Raw genomic sequence first — 15270 nt, 5'->3', positions numbered from 1 at the left:
ATCGTGATACTTAACCTGGTATCAGTATCAAGGTCAAAATTTAGGTATCCTGACAACACTAGTGTGACGCCTTTTTTAGTTGCGGCGCAGAAACACTGCAGCTGTGCATACACGCCGGGCCATCTAAGTGTTACGACATGCCATCTAAGTGTTACGACATAGTAAAGGCCTTTACGGGAAGCGGCCAGGACACATCCATGGCGACGCAACCAAGTCATCCGACAGCGTCTCTTCACACAAAATTGGCCATAAGTCATGAATATTTTATACAATCATCATGATATTCAGTAGATATGTTGGGTGAAGGTATATGATCATGAGGACAAGGCCATTTTAAAATTGTTTGTCTACGACTATTTCCACCATAAATACGGAATAATAAATCCTCAGACTCTATTAGCAACAGTGACCGGCGAGTGTTATTTCCTCTGGAGACATCCACTGGGACAACCCGAAGAACGCATACAGGTTTGTTTTAAGCCTGGTGGCTAAGCTTGCCTTTACCAGCCATAATGCCTCCCCTTACCTTCGCTCCTCATTGCTCTGGCTGTCTCCAGTTAATGCAAAAGATCGCTGAACTTGAAGGCAGTATCTCCACACTATGTCAAATAAAGGAGGATGAGCAGCTTCTGGACTCTCTGGTGGCACTGGCCTCTCGTGGCAGATGACGACGCCACTCTCCCTTGGCTCGGTCCCAACACCACGGGTGAGCTGGTACCATCCATCATCTCGTCTGCTCCTGTGGCGGATCCCTGGCCCTGGCTCGGAACAAAACCGAAGACCCTGACCTGCTCCACACCCTCTGGGTTGGGGCCTTGGGTCGGCGTCCAGGGAAACAATCAGCGGGGAAGCGGTCACCCCTACAACCTACAGCCTGATGCCCCCTCAGCTGGATAACACAAACCGGTATCAGGCCCTCGCGGAGTTGGACAGCCCTCCCCCATCCAGACAGCGGGAGCCCTCCACTCAGCCATCTTCCTTCCCAAGTGGCGCTGCTGAACTGCGTATGCGTCTTTCTCGCTGCCGGGAGCATCGTCGTCCTGCAGCCAACGTTACCTCCCGGGCTACAGAACCCCCACCGGACCGATGTCCCCCGCCTGCCCCTCGGGACACAGACAACTCGCAGGTCAGAAGCCCACCGCCTCACTCTCAGGTTTCACTGATAATCAGTGACTCCATTATCAGGATTATCAGGGCTAAAACTGCAGTGACCCATTGTTTTCCTGGTGCTACGGTCCTAGATATTTTGGAGCATACCCCGAGCCTTCTTGAAAAATACCCTGACGTTCGTAACGTTATAGTCCATGTTGGCACAAATGATACCTCAAAACAACAATCGGAAATACTGAAACGTGACTTTTCTCATCTTTTTAACTTACTCAAGTCCTGTGGCAAACATGTTTTTATCTCTGGTCCAATCCCCACTTTCAGTCGGCTTCCGGGTCGTTTCAGTAGAATCCTCAGTCTCCATACACGGCTACAGTCTGTATGCTTGTCGTCCAATATGGTTTTTATTGACAATTGCAAACTTTTTTGAGAGCACAGAGCCTTTTACAAGGACGATGGAATCCACTGCAATGCCCTGGGTGCCAGAAGTCTTTCCGCAAACATTTTTTACTCGGTCCAATCCTCCGGACGCAAGTGACTAATTACTCACCACGCACACCTGGACTCAACACTGGTCAATAATCGGCGCTCGCTTTCTTCCCCACATTGTCGAACCACTACCTCTTTGAGTAGCTCCCCCAATCGCTTAATCCCTTTTAAAATTGGAAACAAAGTTTGTGGAAATCCTAATTGCTCTGGGGTTAGTATTAGCAACCTAATCTATGTACATCGTTCTCCCCTGAATAAGCCTACCTCCGCACACACAGCTCCCATCCAAGTTAAAATTGCTCTGTTAAATGTTAGGTCGTTTAATAACAAGTCGTTCATCTACAATGACTTTTTTTACATCAAATAATATTGATTATTTTCACTTTCTCTTACTTACAGAAACCTAGACTCTCTGGCCGTGGTGGTAGAGTAGCTGTCATTTATAATGATAATTATATATGTACCTGTTTCATTTGGTGAATTCTCCTCATTTGAGTACCTTGCCTTTTGTCTAGATAAGCGACAGCCCACTTTGTTTATTTTAGTATACCGTCCTCCTAAACCAAATGGCTCTTTTATTACTGAATTCTTTGACCTGATATCTTTAGTTATGCCGAAAAATGACAGAGTTATCGTTCTTGGTTATTTTAACATTCATGTGTGTTTCCCTAACAATGTGTTGGCTGGGGAGTTCTTTAACTTAACAGAATCCTTCGACTTGGTGTTTCATGCTTCTGGGCCAACGCACAACCAAGGCCACACATTCGATCTTGTGCTGTCCTCTGGTGTGAGCATTGTAAATTTGGAAACTACTGATGTGTGTGTTTCTGATCATCTCAGCATTGTTTTTAATATGTTCTCTGCCTCTCCCTCTAGAAAATTGTCTGCCCCCACCCGCTCATGCATCATTAACCCTTCAAACTGCCAGCAAATTCTGTAATGCTTTTAATTCCACTGCAACTGCCCCAGCTATTTGTCTTTCCACTGATGATCAGCTCAATTATTTTAACAGTATTTGTCAGGATACTCTGGACCTAGTGGCACCATTTAAAAGCAGGACTAACCTGTCCACCAGGGTTTCCCCCTGGCTGAATGATCACACTCATGCCCTTAAAAGAGAACTTGGGAAAGCTGAACGTAAATGGAAAACCTACAAATTACTGGTATTCTATGAAATTATGAAAGACCTAATGAGAAACTATAATGCTGCGGTTAAAGATACAAGAGCGAAATATTTCTCCACCTTGATCTCCAAAAATTATCAAAACTCAAGAAACCTGTTTAATACTATTGAGCGTATTGTTGGTGCTCCCCATAACTTTGACATGCATGCTCTCCCTGACCTTTGTGAGCAATTTTTTACTTTCTTCACAGGAAAAATCGGTTCTATCAGATCTCAGATGGACAGCACCCAACCCCTATTAAACGCGGCTAGCTCTAAAGGAGTAGAAGTAACTTGCCCACTGGCTCCTTCTGCTCCTTTGAGCAAATATCCCTGGAAACCCTTCTTAAAACCCTAGCTCACATGAAAGCCTCCACTTGCAAATTAGATGTTGTTCCTACTAGACTACTGAAGGAGATTTTATCCACTGTTGGTCCTCATATTCTATCGTTAACAGCTCCCTTTCCTCCTGATTTTTTCCTGCCTACTTTAAAACTGCCTTGGTCCTTCCTCTTCTCAAAAAACCAAACCTAGATCCCTCCTCTCTGAACAACTACACACCTATCTCTAAACTCCCTTTTCTGTCTAAGGTTATAGAAAAAGTTGTTTTTACTCAGCTGGTAACTCATCTGAATAATAATGACCTATTCAAAAAATTTCAGTCAGGCTTCCATACCCTCCACAGCACGGAAACTGCCCTCCTGAAAGTGTCCAATGACCTTCTGTTGTCAGCCGATTCAGGTAATTGCTCTATCCTTGTCCTTCTGGATCTGAGTGCCGCTTTTGACATGATCGATAATGCAGTCCTCATCAACTGCCTGGAGAACTGTGTGGGCATCTCCGGTGTTGCCCTCAAGTGGTTTGAAACATATTTAAGCAGTAGACACTTTTCCGTCAGCAAAGGCAATTCAATATCATCCCCAGCCCCAATACACTGTGGTGTCCCCCAGGGCTCGATTTTGGGCCCTATCCTCTTCTCCCTGTATATGCTCCCTTTAGGTGACATTATACGCAAATATAACATACATTTTCATTGTTATGCCGATGATACGCAGTTATATCTACCAATCAGCCCAAATGATCAAGCCAGCATAGCCACCCTTCATAAGTGTCTAGCGGACATCAAAAGTTGGATGTCTGATAATTTCCTCCAGCTTAATGATAAAAAATATGTTATACTGTTTGGCCTACTCCATGCCAGAGCCCAGATTGAAATTGACCTCGGTCCACTCTCATCAAATCTAAAGCCCACTGCTAGAAACCTGGGCATCATTTTCGATCCTGACCTCAACCTAGAACATGTAAAGAAGGTTTCTGTCCATCTTTGATCTGAAGAAAGTCGTTCATGCTTTTATTCCTACACGCCTTGACTATTGTAACTCTCTGTACACCTGTCTCACCCAAAAGTCCCTCCATCGTCTTCAACTAGTACAGAACGCTGCAGCTCGGCTTTTAACTGGCTCCAAAAAATTTGACCATATCTCTCCTATCCTAGCACTCTTATTGTTGTATTTTTTAACATCCTGTTATTTACTATATTCTTTTAACCTTGTATCTGTTCCTCTGTTTGGCCCTCTTTCATGCTGCTCCTATTTTCATGTTAATTTATTCATATACTTTGTTTTAATGTGTCCCTTAAGCTGTCATCTACATCTTGTATAATTAATTTATTTTTATGTGTGTAAAGCACTTTGTAACTTTGTTTTTGAAAAGTGCTATACAAATAAAGTTTATTATTATTATTATTATTATTGTTATTATAAAAGGCAAGAAGGCGTTTATTATACAGCAAAGCAGGGATTTAGATCTATATATCCTAAAGGTGTTCTAAGCATACATACAGGTTCAGTACAGGTTGCAGGATTTCACCGAGCAGCTAGATGTAACACACCATAACTGAAGATGGTCCCTTTTTTTGAAAGTCCGTCCACCAGTTTCTTACAGATGTTTCGAGGTAGAAACTGGAGTAAACGCTGACTATCCTTAAAATCAGTATGTTTATCTAAAATAACTTTCTATAACTGAAAAGGTAGGAATTAGAGGATGTACTTCAGAGTGGATTCGGAACTGACTACAGGGTAGAATACAAAGAGTAGTATTAGGAGGGATATTGACTGAGCATGGAACTGTTGGAAGTGGAGTCCCACAAGGATCGGTGCTGGGACCATTACTCTTCCTCATATATATATCAATGATCTTGACAGGGACATATAAAGTACATTAGTCAAATTTGCAGATGATACAAAACTGGGAGGCCCAGCTAATAGTTTGGAATCTACTAAAGTAATCCAAGAAGATTTAAATAAAATCGAGAAGTAGGCAGAAACCTGGCAAATTAAATTTAATATAGCCAAATGTAAAGTTCTGCATGTGGGAAATAAAAACATTAGGCAGGATTACTTTATGGGACTAAAATTGGAATGTGCTCAATTTGAAAAAGACTTGGGAGTAATGGTTGATCAAAGGTTCTCGGCACTGTGCTGTAACAGTAAAAAAGGCCAACAGGATGCTGGGATATATAACCAAAACTATTGCGTATAAATCCAAGGAAGTTATACTAATCTTATACAATACATTTGATAGACCAAACTTAGAGTATTGTGTGTGCTACAGGCACAAAAAGCACAAAATGATGCACAGGCCTCAGTCTGGCATAACACACTTATTTTCTGTGTGAAAGATATACAAAAAGAATACAAAATAGGATCAGAGCACTGTATTTCACCTGCAGTGATCTGGTCACTCACATCATATACTGAATCTAGAATCACAAAGCTACCAATGCAACGCTTCACTTCAACAAAACAATCAAATAATGACTCATTAACTCATACAATAACCTGCAATTAGACATTCACAGTACTTTTCTTTTAGAATAGAACAGATAACCTCTTATATAAATGAACTGTGTACTCTTAATCTGATACACTCTTACTGCATGACACCCTGCACACTTACTGTATGAAAATGAGGCTATACTAAGGGGCAGAATATGTCGTAGAATTATAAAGGCTATTACATAAATCTATTGTTCTTAATATTACTCCCCATTAGTCTACTGATGACAAGCTGATTCACTAGCCGATATGTAAAGAATAAGTAGCTTTTCTGCTCGACATGGACGACACATACTCATTGTTGCCATGTTACGAACTTCACCGATACACATAGCATGTATAAAAGGCTCGGACATTTCTGGGTGCTTATCACTTTAATACTCATGTTCTCTAGGTATAGGAAATGACGTATGTACCTCGCTAGTGTTATCTTTGGCACTGTGTGTGGAAAGCGTGAGTGCTCAATTTCAGCGTGCATCACATTATAGTTTAGATTCACTTACCTGTGATGATTAGCATCCTTATTTCTTCCCGTGTGATCCAGTTTGTGATATTCCGAGTATTGAGTCAATGACGGAAAGTAAGTGCCTGTTGCTTCATTGTTATGTTTATATCTTGTAAGTTTTACCACGCATTTGTATGTGCCTAGCGTGATGAGAGATATTTCCAATATTGTCACGATGCTCATGCTGTAATTGACTGGAGGAAGTATTAAGTTAGTTATTGTGATCCTCTATATGTTTAAGTTAAAGTAGTACCATTTACGTTGTTCTGAAAAGTTATGTTAATAGTGTCTCCATTACAGCCCAACTAATATGTCGGTTTGGCCGATATATCGCCATTATTTGACTTTTTTTGACGACATCGGGATCGGCAGTTATGCAGCCGATGTGTCCCGATTTTTAAATAAGTATAATAAACAAAAAAACATTGACTATTTATCCTGTACTTGTCTGTTTGAACGTTGTATTTGCTATTTACTAGAATTATCCAGTGGAGGGAGGTCTAATAAAGTGTGAACTGCAGCAGCTGACGCGCTACTTCTGTAATAAGACGTTTGTCACTCGTTACTCATCCAATAGTCTCCACAGCACAGCAAGACTTGTCTGCACAGATTCGATTGCTGCAATAAAGGTATGTATATTTATTTATTTATGTGCACTTCCACACAGATTGCACATTTTTCTCAACAGTACTCAACAATGAACAAGTTTTTAATTAAATGCGTTAATACAACCACTATGTTTATCAATCCTCATTATCAAGCGAGCTAGCTAGCTAACATATTTGGTTAACTTTAGCAAGCTAGCTGGCTAGCAAGCCTTTATGAAGTGGCAGTGAGCACATAAGCAGTGTAGGATCTACATTTCCAGAGGACCTCGCTGTATTCTCAAATAAATAACCAGCCGAAATAAAATGGTGATTGAATGCATCACACATTTGTTTTTTATCTGAGATAATGATATTAGCTACTATATGATGCTGTGTCAATAGCCAACGCGTTATTGCAAGCGAGTGTGTCATCTAGTCATGCGTCATCGTAGCAACCAGACAGTAAAAAAACCCAATATTGTCCAGGAGATATGTGATGTTCACTTTTTCATAAAAGCATGAAACTTGGTACACTTGTACAGTTTGGTGCCCTGAACATTTTCAGAAATGAAGCCATCGCAAAAACGCCTCGTGCAGCCATTTTACTTTCCGCCATAACCAAATTATGTATTTTGCATCATATCTCCTGAACCAAACATGATAACACATAACAGGTGATGTCTACCCCTATGTTTTGATGGTCAAGGATTACAATGATACCCTATACAACATAATAAACTGTTCAGGCGAATTGTTAATGGTGAATTCAGTGACGTTGTGAGAAGGATTACAATGAAATCGCAATATCTGAGAAGATGCAGAATGAAATTTCAAGCATATTTCATGTAATCTTTAATTTACAATCACTCTCTGGGGCCAGAATTGTCTATTATGTTAGTGTCCACAAGGGGGAAGCACTTATTTTAGTTGATTTTCTCAGTGCAGCCTTCCCTCTTGATGAACTGTCACTCTACTGTCACCTTGGTAACAGCGCTGCACTCTGCCTGAGAGGTAAGTAAAAATACACTTTCCTGAGAGGATTTTTTAAAATATATCTCTGAAATATATGATTGCACTGTTGAAAACAACCTTTTATTGTATTACTGAATAAAATATTAGTCAATTATCAAAGAAACTGAGAAAATTAATAGCCATAATATGGACTATTGTAGATGCTAGCTAGCTAGCTAATAATAAATTTAACAGGACAAAAGTTAGCGCACACAGTACTGCACAATGCACATTTATAGGTGACACAATCAAACCATGAAATGCTTTCCAGAATTTCTATTCACTAATGTTTTTATCATTTAGGGCAAAAACATGGCAGACAAGAACTGTCAAAATCTCCAAAATGACACTGGTCAAGTTAAGGACATTCATCCTACTGACTGGACAAAATGTATCCTATGTCACCAAATAACATCAGAGAGCCTGCAGTGCCCTGCAGATTCAATGAGAAAAGATAATGTGGACAACAGTGGCAATGCGACAAGGGGGTGCCTGGATGAAGTGGGAACAGGCGATGGAGCGGAATGTCACCTGGCAGGACATCTGGAGGTGGAACCCCCAGAGGATCAAGTTCTTGATTCAGGGGGTCTACAATGTCCTCCCCAGCCCATCCAACCTGTTCACATGGGGCAAAGTAGAAACGCCCGTATGCACTAGACACTAGCCTTGCAGGAATGGATTTGACCACCCTTGGTGTTGAATGTCTGGTTTGATCCTGTATATCGCTGCTTGCAGCTACACTACATTGCCAAAAGTATGTGGACACCTGACATCCAACAACATGGGCATTAACAAACACTGGTAAGCTAGTGGTAGCTACATTTATCTAGCCATCTGACTAGCTACAGCGCGCACTTGGAAATAATAGCTAAATTGCACACAAACTATATGCAGATTACGAACAGGTAAATGGATAAACACCTACTTACCGGATTTGGGAGGGTATCTGTGCGCTGAATTGGCTTGGATATCAATATCCTCAACACCAGCAATTCTCCGGCTGAGTATTGAGCCCATCTTCAATTTGGTTGACTATTTGTGTGACTATCCGATATGCGCAAGGCAGAAAACTAGAGCAGAGGCGGGAAGCGCGAGCGCAGAACGACACAGCTACTATACGCAGGTGTGCAATTGGGCATGTTGAGCTCGAGCTGAACGCAAACAAACATCCTCATGGATACTTGGAAAGGAGAAAAAATCCTCTCCATTTCACTTGGGCAGCTTAAACACCCCCCCCCCCTAAAATAAAAACATTTTTTACGGATCTGCATGATTCATGTGGGTCACATTTTCAGGTCGGAAAATCCGAGTCGTTATTTTCATCCTCGGGACCAGGTGCTCGCTTTGTTGCCAGTTGGTTTTCCCTGTTTCAGGCCAAGTTAATAGTGTTTGTACGGCATGTGTCCGATTGCAATTAATTAATACAAACACCTGACAGAAAAACCGATTGCAGTGCCACATAAATCTCTTGAAAGAATGCTATTTTCCACAGCCTTTGGTCTCTCCTGCAAAAGAAGTCTCTGGAACTCCTGTTGCCTCCAACTCAGTCTTGCTTGCAGAGGTCTTTGGTGAACCTGACACTACTGACTGTTGGTGGGGCCAGTTTGCCTGAGAGCCAGGAAGATTTTGAGTTGCCTGCAGAGCCAGTGTTTCAAGGTCGGCTTAATAATTCTGAGTATTTGTGTAATTTGGAAACTTGGTTTGATTATTTGGATGAAATGCTGAGACATGGTTCTGACATGGTTGGGTTGAGTAAGTCACATTTAGCTTTGTTTCCAGATATGCAGCCTCAAACTGCTGTTATAGAACACTGATGTTGGTTCCGCCACCTCTATTAAGCAGCGTTTTGTCAGAGTTACCCCCGGCAGGTACAACACTTTAAGGGGCAAGAAAATGTGTTGGCAGATGCTTTGTTCCGGGCCTTGCCTAAAGGTTTGTTTGCGTTTCGGGCTCCACTCTCTCTACTCTCTACATACTTTCGAGTCCTGTTCTGGGGGATGGTAACTTTCTTTATGCTAATTCCTCTAAAGGTAAGGTACAGTAGGAAAAAAAGGAAAAGTATTTGTACTTCAGAAATTATTGGTGTTCTAAGCGTTATTCCTTTGAATTGGTCTAAAGTATATGCTTTCTCCTAAGAGTGATGGCGCTCTGGGACGCTGGGGTGTCCCACCCGTGGAGTGTGTTATGAAAGGTTGCTGTATTGGGCAATGCGTTCCCAGGTAACATTTTCCCTATGCGGTGTGTCATTTTTATCTGTTCTCACTTGTGGTGACTGATTTTTTTGAGGGCCCTGAATCAGGACCTCGATCTTCTGGTGGGGGGTGTGACAATAGTGTCTTTTGTGCCCCTCTGTTTCCCTGCTGATGGGGACGTAATTCACAGGTGTCGGGTAGTGGCAATGCTCAACCTGATTTGATTGGCAACACCTGTCTTGCCTCTATTTAGAAGACTGTTTGGCACTCTATGGCAGCTGACACTTTACTCTCCTCCATGCAACATGGCGACTGTGGTTGTGCAGTCTGCTTATTTTTTGTCGTTGGCTTTCTTTTTGCCTATGCAACACTTGTTTACTGATCTCATGGCACATGTACAAGCAGTCATTCACACTCAATTTGCCTTACATTTCACACCTCATGTTCGGTAATGTTGGATGATTGTGTGATGTGTTCAATGTTGTTGTAATACATTTTTAATTGTTATTGATGCCAAACTAACCACAGCGCACAAATAACACCCAGTTCCACTCAAACATCCTAAGCTGATAAATGTAATAATGCAATGAAAGAGGTAGAGTGGTCATAAAAACGTTTGTTACAGTCTCGTTTTTTAGGCTACCATGTCACAGACAAACCCCTTGATTTGGCTGCTGAAATTTGTAATGACATTTAAAAAGTAATAGCTGAAGCACACCTCATGCCCAAAGTTCCTAACATTTCATTAGGCTATTGATTTGCTAAACAGTCCAGACAACCCCCTTTATTTTGTCGCTATATTACATTTTTCTTCTTTTTATTTGTAAGCAGGCTTACAGATGCAGAACCACAGACTAAATTCTGAACATCAAATTGAGTCAAATGTCACATTGGCTTCCTATAATCTTTTTTAGAGATTGCATTTGACTTTTAAAGAATGAAATTATATAACTGCTGTAGTAGCCAACACAACTGGGGAGACTTTATAAACTGGAATCACCAAGTCACAAAAGCGTTGCCTGTAAAGACTGTATTTCAAAGCCATGAAGTACACTGTTCAAATGTGTACCAATGTAAACAGCATATCTTTATAAGTAGTAACAAATGCTCATGATAATTAAAGCTAGTTCTAAGTTAATTTCTGATATTAATGAAGTAGTTGGAATGGGATTCTGGATAACAAACTGAAGTCAGATTTGGTGCCAGAACTGAGCATCTGTCAAAGAATGTCAATAATACAAAGGAAATGGCAAAGTGAAAAACTCACTCACTCACTCACTCACTCACTCACTCACTCACTCACTCACTCACTCACTCACTCACTCACTCACTCACTCACTCACTCACTCACTCACTCACTCACTCACTCACTCACTCACTCACTCACTCACTCACTCACTCACTCACTCACTCACTCACTCACTCACTCACTCACTCACTCACTCACTCACTCACTCACGTTGGGGCAACATGGCAGGCTTATCTATACACCTTGAACAAGGGCCAAATATTTCCCAGTGACTGCAATGCGACTGCTTTTCTGACATACAACACTTCAGAAATTCTAGGTGCCAACAGAACTGTTAAAATAAATGTAATCTGTACTTACAATGATGATAATACAAAAAAGCAAGGCCATACGTGATTACTTTGCTGTAGCAGGTAATTGTACCATAAACCGAGGGTAAAAACCCGAAGAACATCAGAATGTAACCTGAAGAGCACATAGGAATTATTAAAATTGATAAATAAACATTTTGACATAAATTACAATGGCAGAGTTCAGTAATTTTAGTGTTGGGTAAAAGTCTCTAAAGGAACAAAACACCCACTGTACACCTAACCCAGCTGAGAGAAGACAGGTTTGAGGAAGGGTCGTTGGTGGGTCTGTGGGGTGGGTAGTGCCATGATGCCTGGCCTTCTTCCGGCAGCATATGGTGCAGTGCTGTTCTGAGCACCCTGGACTTTCCCTTTCAGAGACGGCATCCACGATCTGCTGCTGCTACTGCTGCTGTAGCTGTCAAGGAGAGATGGTGGAGGTGTAATTACCAATGAATTCCATCGGGGAGGGCTAAAGATTTATGGTAATATTGAAGAAACAGCACAACAGATGGTCAGGTGAGTCACAAAAGTAACTTTTTTTAAAACACAAGAATCAGTAATTTTACCATGGTCTCCTCCAGCTGTGCTACACAAGCAAGTACTTCCTCAATGATCAATTTACCAATTTAAAAGAGCATGAGGATGTGTAAACACAGTGGAGCCCGTTTCTGATCACGTACATTACCAGGGGAGCAGGCTCACCTTATGGAAGAGCTCTGGTTACTGTGCCCTCCTCTGCGTCTCTTAGGCTTCTTGAAGTAAGAGGTTTTCTTGCGCTTCTCCCCTCTGCGGTTCCGCCGTTTAAAGTTGCTGAACATTCCTTCACCCTCCTCTTCCTCTGCTCTTCCTCTGTTCTCCCCCAAGTCAATCCATCTTTCACCTCTGTCTGTGTTCTCCGGCTGCTCAACTGCAAACAGAGAATGAAGGAGCAGAACGAAAAGGCAAAGACAGCAGCTGTAAGTCAGAGGAAAACAGGACAAATGTTGGTAAAGAGGGGGAGAGAAGAATCTGGATAAGATTTAGAATGTGCTATCAGCTGCCTGTTTCAAAGCCACAAGAACCATCTTTCCAACCTCATCCTAATCCGAATCCCATGTCGTATAGACGAAAATCAGGAGACTACAGAAGAGATTCACTATCTAAAGCAGGGATCTCAAACAGCAGTCCTGGTGCGTTAAGAGCACTTAAGTCCAGAAGGGTCTGGCTGTAGGATGCGCTGGGACAACACGTGCTGACAGAACAATGACATCACAGGCACTCTTAGAACACTGACATCGCATGTACAGTAGAAGCCAAAAGTATTAGGCCAACTGTAGTTAAAAAAATGCACATTTATTGAATAACAAACAAGTACAAACATTTTTTCTCTCAATTTCTACCTACAATAACACTTTTACTTAATTCATCTTAGACACGACTTCCCTCGAGATCTGGGGGAGGGGGGGCAACTTTTTATTCAAGATAGTGTTTGTGCCATACAATTTACAGGCCTGCATTGCTTAGTGATTTTTTTAACTCAAAATCATTGACTCAATCTTTTCTGTTTAATTATGCTCAATTACAGTATGTGCTTGTGGTCAACAAGTTTATATCACACTCAGAAATCGCGTCAACACAGTATTCTGCATTTTTTTTTACACAGATAGGAAGAGCCAAAACACAAGGAAAAAATACACTGCGTTCTATAAATGCAGACATTAGTCTGACATTTGTGTTGTTTATTGATAATGCAAAGGCATATGCGTCAAATGAAACCCTAAAACACTTTAAGTATTATCCTGTGTTGCAGACATTTGGCGTAACTAGTGACAGCGTCTCAGATCAAATAAGTTCAGTGGCATTCTGGTGTAATAAGTGACATGCTCCACCTCCTTGAACCTTGAGCATTTCTTTAACTAGGCAACTGTACTCCTCAAGTGCTCATTTGTTGCATAAATGTAACCTGGTCCGTTTTCCTGTTTGTGCTAACATTTTGCATTGAAGGATGAAAGGAAGGAGGGAAAGCATGGAAGAATGGCAAATAGTTAGATTCATTGAATTTAAATCCGTCTAGTGTCGTATGACTAATATTAATAGGCTATTTGCTTTGTATTAAAATATTGCAGAACTGAAAATTATTTTCCGTTCTCTGTTGTCCTCTTTTTTCCTCTCACTGAGGATATAAAACACAATATCCCTTTGTAAGCTCCCAAATGAGCCTGTGTCTGTTCATCTCAACATTCCAACCTTATCTAACACTTCCCTTCTGGATCTCCAAATCCCTTATGCCAGACACCTGTAATTCGGAGATCAAAGGCTATAAGATGACAGTGGGGTGTTTAACAATCTATCTGCATATAGTGGAGGCATAGGAACAAATGTTGGTGTCTTGTTAACCATGCAAGGGGTGTGAACCTGAAAACTTGAAGTGAGCGTGGGCTATTAGAATCGGATAGTACCGCAGTTCCGAGTTCCCTAGCCGGCACCACTAAGAAATGATTCATCATCTCCCGGTAACCGATACCTAAAGTAATCATGTTTGGTAATCATGTTCCCTAAATGGTAATTCTCACAACATTAAATCACGATTGAGTGTATAATAACTCAATACACCAATTGCAATTTGATAATTAACCTTATCTAGTAATATCAATCTGACAATATTTAGCATTAAGACAAATATTTTAGAATATTTCATGCCAGATAAAGAGAAGATCATAACATGTGAGTGTAGTTGAGGTAAGGTGTTATACATGGATTTTCTAATTTAATTGCTCATATAATTATACATTGAAAATAAAATAAATTGTGCACAAATGTGTAATGCAATTATTTTTGATTATATTTGTGTATATTAACACAACTTTCTGGGCAACCAGGCCAGATTTCCAAGCCTGTTCATCTGTAGCAGTTATCAGTTTCAGTTTAAAAGGATTACACACGTTCAATTTATTACAGAATGCATCTGATGATCATGAGGGAATGGACTTAATGTTTTATTTCTACTCTTAAAATGATCCAAACATTTTTTCAGTCTGTAATCGTCTTTTACATACACTACCGGTCAAAAGTTTTAGAACACCTCCATTTTTCCAGTTTTTATTGAAATTTACAAAGTTGTCCTAATGTACTTTGAAATTAAAGCATAGAACAAATAAACAATTGGAGATAAAAAAAGAAATCATGGAATCGTTCTGTTTAACACAATTCATTCATTACATTACATTACATTATAGGCATTTAGCAGACGCTCTTATCCAGAGCGACGTACAACAAGTGCATTGGTTCATGATGTAGAGGTGCAAAAGAAACACTAGCGTGAAGTAAGGATCGTAGTGCCAGAAGTGACCACATCGATCAGGACTCCAACCCTGTAGAGTAAGCTTGTTCAGCAAGCAAGAATCCTACCAAGTACAAACTAGCACTGGAATCACACCTAATCAGACAAAAACAATCCTGCCAGATACACTAACATAATCATATTATCCTAACTAGGTACAGTGAGCTAAACTATAGGCTAGGGAGGGGTGGGGAGAGGTGCAGCCTGAAGAGATGAGTCTTCAGTCTGCGTTTGAAGGTGGTGAGATTCTCTGCTGTTCTGACCGTCACGGGGAGGTCATTCCACCAGCGAGGGGCCAGGACAGACAGCAGACGGGAGCGGGAAGTACAGACGCGAAGAGGGGGAGGTGCCAAGCGTCCAGAGGTGGCAGAACGGAGAGGTCTGGCTGGTGTGTAGGGTCTGATGATCCTCTGAATGTACCCTGGTGCTGACCCCTTAGCTGCCTGGTATGCAAGCACC

General features: G+C 41.2%; 1 protein-coding gene across 3 annotated transcripts in view; it reads right to left on the bottom strand.

The window, feature by feature from the left end:
• Positions 1–10452: 10452 nt before the first annotated feature.
• Positions 10453–15270, bottom strand: part of blm (BLM RecQ like helicase) — a 146707-nt gene continuing 141889 nt past the window's right edge. For all 3 annotated transcript variants that reach the window (XM_035418240.1, XM_035418241.1, XM_035418239.1), the window contains 2 exons: positions 12195–12399; positions 10453–11907 (listed from right to left, as the gene is read on the bottom strand). In XM_035418240.1, the coding sequence (XP_035274131.1) occupies positions 11730–11907; positions 12195–12399 (383 nt within the window). In that variant the 3' untranslated portion in view covers positions 10453–11729. The remainder of the gene's footprint in view (positions 11908–12194; positions 12400–15270) is intronic.

This window comes from Anguilla anguilla, chromosome 5 (assembly GCF_013347855.1).
Source record: "Anguilla anguilla isolate fAngAng1 chromosome 5, fAngAng1.pri, whole genome shotgun sequence".
In the NCBI taxonomy this organism is placed as follows: domain Eukaryota; kingdom Metazoa; phylum Chordata; class Actinopteri; order Anguilliformes; family Anguillidae; genus Anguilla; species Anguilla anguilla.
This window is presented reverse-complemented; position numbering and strand designations above follow the sequence as displayed.